Source organism: Vipera ursinii, assembly GCF_947247035.1.
Source record: "Vipera ursinii genome assembly, chromosome: 2".
NCBI classification, from domain to species: Eukaryota; Metazoa; Chordata; class Lepidosauria; order Squamata; family Viperidae; genus Vipera; species Vipera ursinii.
This window is the reverse complement of record NC_139513.1, coordinates 21,318,194-21,324,044: the sequence shown is the minus strand read 5'-3', so window position 1 is coordinate 21,324,044 and position 5,851 is coordinate 21,318,194. Positions and strand designations below refer to the sequence as shown.

At 39.0% G+C, this 5,851-nt stretch overlaps 1 protein-coding gene across 1 annotated transcript; it reads left to right on the top strand.

Moving 5' to 3' along the window:
* Positions 1 to 563: 563 nt before the first annotated feature.
* LOC310634779 (vomeronasal type-2 receptor 26-like) lies at positions 564 to 4,473 on the top strand (the record flags this gene model as incomplete). Its single annotated transcript, XM_083353315.1, has 3 exons — positions 564 to 806; positions 2,355 to 2,481; positions 3,563 to 4,473. The coding sequence occupies 3 exons, from the start codon at positions 564 to 566 to the stop codon at positions 4,471 to 4,473; spliced, it is 1,281 nt and encodes a 426-aa protein (XP_083209441.1).
* Between the last annotated feature and the right edge of the window lie 1,378 nt (positions 4,474 to 5,851).

Genomic DNA, 5,851 nt, shown 5'->3' with positions numbered 1-5,851 from the left:
CCCCAGTAAACCTCCAGTAGTGAGTGATATCTTCTTACCCCAGTAAACCTCTAGTAGTGAGTGATATCTTCTTACCCCAGTAAACCCTCCAGTAGTGAGTGATATCTTCTTACCCCAGTAAACCTCCTGTGGTGAGTGATATCTTCTTACCCCAGTAAACCTCCAGTAGTGAGTGCACTCTTTGAGGATCCAGGCAAATTAAACAAAACTGAGTTTGATATCCTTCCAGAAGTCCAAAGGGGTGGGAGATCAACATAAAAGGTGGGGAAACAACCCTAGAAATAGGGTGAGGTTGCTGCAGTTAAAACATGTTTCTGATCTGAGATTAGAAATTTCGTAAAACAGAGTAGATGAAAATAATGAACAGAAAAGCTTTATGTATATGTGTTTATGTATGAGAGAGAAAGAATGGGAGAAGGATTTGATTTAGAGATGGAGGGAAGAAAGGAGTGAGAAAGAGAATAATCTTCCTGTCACATTTGCAGAGAGAGGCATTGAGTTGAATATCCCACTTCTGACTTACGGTTCAAAAGAGAATGTATACACGGCAAGGGTGATTCTCTATGTCTTTTCAGCTCCATCCTTTTCTAAGAAACTTCAAGATTTACAATTTTTCTGTGGATGATGTTTATTTGGATGAGGCTGGAATTCCTGTTGCTGATTTTGATATTATAGACTGGGCAGTATTTCCTAACAAGTCTTCTGCTGGAGTGAAAATAGGGGATATTGAAAAAGAAAAAGTCTCTTCAGATATCAAGTTCTCTATCGATGAGAGTGTCATCATATGGCCAACATCCTTTAACTGGGTAACCAAGTCTGCCAGTTTGTGGGTATTGTAATTCATCCATTCCTACATAGCCATCTGCTTTTGTGGTTAACCAATCTTCTTACTCTGATGGAGGCTCTATGCTAATGAAAAGATGGGTTGAAGAAGACACTACTCTTTCTCCTGGATCTCTCTTGGATTTCTATCTATGGAAACACCAGCATTGTTCTAGGGTAGGATGGAAAGCATGTTGGTAGTCCAATGATGTTTGTTCCCTGTAAGGAAGCTAAGGAACCACCCAAAACCCTTAGACCCTGAATGATTTACTTCAGGGCATCTAACTCAGGGCAGTCCTTGATGCTCTGTGAGCATAGTTGCTTACAGACATTTAATTAGAATCAGAATCAGAATAACAGAATTGGAAAGGACCTTGTAGGTCAGCTAGACCACCCCCCCACCCAAGCAGGAGACCCTACACCATTTCTGACAGATGGCAATCCAGTATCTTCTTGAAAGTTTCCAGTGATGAAACTCCCACAACATCTGAAGGCAATCTGTTCCATTGGTTGATTGTTCTCACTGTCAGAAAATATCTCATTATCTCTAGATTGAATCTCTCCTTGATCATCTGTTATTCCTTGTCTGAGTTTCAGGTGCTTTTGGAAAACAGGCTGATCCCCTCATCTCTGTGAGAGCCCCTCAGATATTAGAACACTGTTATCATGTCTCCCTTGGTCCTTTTCTTCACTAGATTAACCATGCCCAGTTCCTGTAGCCATTCTTCATATGTTTTAGCGTCCAGTCCCCTAATCATCTTTGTTGCTGTTCTCTGCACGTTTTCTAGAGTCTCAACTTGTTTTTTATAGTGTGGAGACCAAAACTGGATACGGTATTCTAGGTGTGGTGTTACTGAGGCTCTATGGAGTGGTATTAGTACCTCATGCGATCTTGATTGAATCTGTATATCATCCCAGTCAAATAGTTGTCCAGTCTATCTTTCGAAACCTCCAGTGATAGAGCACCCACAACTACATGAGGCAAGCTAGTTCATTGATTAATTGTTCTCACTGTCAGAAATTTCTCCTTACTTCTAAGCTGGACCTCTCTTTAACAAGCTTCCACCCATTACTTTTTCTCTGGTGCTTTGGAGAATAAATCTAATTCCCTCTTCTTTGTGATAGACCCTCAAATATTGGGGGTCATTGTCCCTCCTTATCCTTCTCTTTGTGAGGCAATCTAGTTTAGCCAATTATTTTAAACCTATCTATTTGCATTTTTCCTACCTAAATCTAATTCAAAACAAAATTGATGGGATAGGAATTCCAAATGCATGTTGCCTCTCACTGGCAAAAAACCCCAAACATACAGAAAGCTAAAGATGTTTGGACAGGAGAGTCATCAGTCTCTACTGAATATTGAAATGATTCTGGGATATGCTGCTGAAATCACCCAAACAAAAATAATTTTATTATATTTGGAAAAAATCTTGAAAGTATTTTCTGAGTTCATGAACCTATCTTGACACTGACTTCCATTTATAGAAAGAGTTCCCTAATGCATATATTTCCATAATTTTCTTTCTGTTTAGAAGACCCCTTTTTCTAGATGTACTAAAAATTGCCTCCCAGGATATACCAAGCTCACAAAAGAAGGAGAACCTCTGTGCTGCTATGACTGCTCTCCATGTATGGAAGGAACAATCTCCACACAGGAAGGTAGGTGGCTCAAGGACAAAAAAGGAGCATCAGCCTTTTATTCTAGGGACAAATTTAGTAATCAAGATTTAATTTCCTATGCCAGTGTGCTGCATCCACACTCAGGAAAAGAATCAAGACACAGCAGTGTTCAATACTGAATAAAAGTAGCATTTTACCATAGTGGATGTTTTCGGAAATTGCTGAAACAGTAAAAAGTATTATTGACAAAGATGGAGAAATCTTGAGAGATGACAGAAATAGGTATACAAAGCCGAGATCAACTATTAGGAGGCATATATAAATAGTTTTTTTTTTGAAGTAGGACATGGAGATGGAATAAATAAACAATTGTAGGATAGAATAGATACAAAATATCAAATAAATAATTGCAGTACAAAAAAAAATAACAGCTTTGGAAAAGAAAAATCTAGAAAATTCACTCCAGGTTATAGTATAAGGGAAAATGTTTTACAGACAGTATACAATTATACCAACAATTGATAAAACAAACAAATCATAGAAAAATAGATGTAGGAAATCCCATAAGAAAAAGGAATATTTTATTATTTGTGGTAGGAATGCAAACAAACTCAAAATTCAGAGAACAAAATGCATCACAATATTCAGAAAAAAAACCTAAACATAAACATTTACCTGAAATCCCAAATGTTCTTTTGAGGTATAATTCTACAAATGTACTTTTGAAGTATAATTTTCCAGAACTGGAAAGACACATTTTTTTCAGTGATGTCACATTGAGAGGTAAGATTGGACAATCTGCTGCAATGGGAAAAGTCACAATATCTAAAGTATCTGTGATAGCAGTAGCAAGAACGGCTACCATCGATATCACAAAAAGAATTTAGAACTTGGGGACATAACATGGTTTTTAGAAAGACAGTTGGCAAATAAAGAGAAAGGATGGGGGCAATGTTTTTCTATAAACATTTTCTACTTTGTTCATGCTTAGAAATTATTATTTTTTTGTTATTCAATTGTCAATTTCCAATGTAAAGCATGTTTTTCTTTATACTTCATTGTTCCCGTAATAAAAATATTTTTCTTTTGAAAAAGAGAAATATCAATTCATGTTTTCCAGATGTGGCCCAATGTGAAAAGTGTCCAGATGAACAACATTCCAACCAGAAGCGAGATCAGTGTGTCCCCAAAGTTGAGACTTTCCTGTCCTACAAAGAAATGTTAGGTCTCATTCTGGCTATCATTGCCTTTTTTTTGTCTCTAAACACTGCCTTAGTTCTAGGAATCTTCATTAAATATCGAGAAACCCCCATAGTCAAAGCTAACAATCGGGATCTCACCTACATTCTCCTGGTCTCTCTGCTGCTTTCCTTCTTGACCTCTCTTCTATTCATTGGTCGGCCCAAGAAAGTGACTTGTCTTCTTCGACAAATCACCTTCAGTGTGGTTTTCTCAGTTGCTGTCTCTTCCTTGCTGGCCAAGACTATCATGGTGGTGGTGGCATTTTTGGCCACAAAGCCAGGCAGCAGGATGAGGAAATGGTTGGGGAAAAGTCTGGCCAACTCCATTGTCTTGTCCTGCTCTGCAGTTCAGATGGGCATCTGCCTTATATGGCTGGGAAACTCTCCCCCATTTCCACATTCTGACCTGTATTCTAAACCAAGAGAGATCCTCCTGCAATGTAATGAAGGCTCAATGACCATGTTCTACACTGCCCTTGGTTACATGGGCTTTCTGGCTGCCATTTGCTTTTTGGTGGCTTTTCTGGCCCGCAAGCTTCCAGGGACTTTCAATGAAGCCAAGTGGATCACCTTCAGCATGCTGGTTTTTTGCAGTGTTTGGGTCTCCTTTATCCCCACCTATCTGAGCACTAAAGGGAAATACATGGTGGCTGTGCAAATCTTCTCTATCCTGGCTTCCAGCCTGGGTTTACTGGGCTGTATTTTTGTCCCCAAATGTTACATCATTATTTTGAGACCTGACATCAACACCAAGGAGAATCTAATGATGAAAAATAATGAGGGTTCTTGATTTTGAAAGTTTTTTGCTACCCAAGGTATTGTTAAGATAAAATAGGATAGTTGGAAATAAAATCTTTATCTGTTCTAAGAAAGTTCTCTTTCTTTCACATGAAGTCTCAATTATGATTGATATAATAAACTATGTTAGAGATGTATAAGAGGTCCTTTTCTTTTGAATCATTACTTTCTTTTACCATAAACCATATATACAAAGAATCATAAAATTTCACTAACCATATATCTACTGATACCAATCAAGAGAGAGCATTATAAAAACACCTTTCCTTTATCTAATGTACTTAAGAAGATATGACTGTAAGGACCTGCCTCAGCTAATCCTCTCAGGAAAGCACAACTCTTCACACCATATGGTTAATGAAAAGAACTTTTACTGAGAAACAGTGGTTGCAATAAGGTCAGGTGGTATCTAATGATCCCACGCAAAGCACCAAGCTATTCTTCCCATTCCTAGATCCAACCATCCTGAACAGTCCACCGGTGGCCAGTACAGTGCTGCAAGGTTGTTTTGAGAGTACTGAGGTACCAGACAGATAACGGGTCATCCTCAGGGTGTCAGGGTGTCATGATTCCAATAGATGAAACCCTTCAAAAAATGTTGAGCCATTGTTTTCCTTAAAGAATCTTTTATTCAGGAAGCAAAGTATCAGCACTACATAGTTGAACCCAAAAACTAAATTCCCCTCCCCTGGATTCAAAGTAAAATTCCCACCCCCAGTAAACAGTCATAAAGCATATTTCCCAATTAGCTTGAAGCACAGGCTTTCTCCCCAGCTCTCTAGCCCACCAAAACATTATCAGCGCTGGACCCAGTTTGTCCTTGGGTTCCCACAGCAGAGTTATTATTATTATGACTAACTGAACTCTCATACCAATCATAGAGAAAATGGCTGCATTTTCATCTGTTGTCAAAGCCCACTCTGGGCAATTGTCCCATGTGGCCCCTTTCTAGCATCCTTCATGACCATGGTGGTCCCCAAATGTCACCCGCCTCTTTCCAGACATGAGTGACCTCCTAAAATGATCCTTGCATTCTGTCCCCTTGAGCACATCTGCAGGCTGATTCCTTTGAATGGCCAGAGGGGGCACCAAAATATGCCAGGAAAAAGTATTAAAATTGAAGACGAAATCTCTTAAAGGGTGTTAAAATAAAATCTCAGTTTAAGACTAAACTCTTATGCTGACAAATAGGGACAAAGCGCCAAAACATGGCAGGGTAGGCAGCCGTGGATGATGCCTCAGTATCCTGAAAGAGCCACGGCAGTGATGGTTGCTGTCCATCTAAATTTCTCTATGGTATGTTATTTTTTTCTTGAAACTCTACATTAGTCCCAGTCTTGGGGCTATGTCATTCATCTCCACTGAAAAGG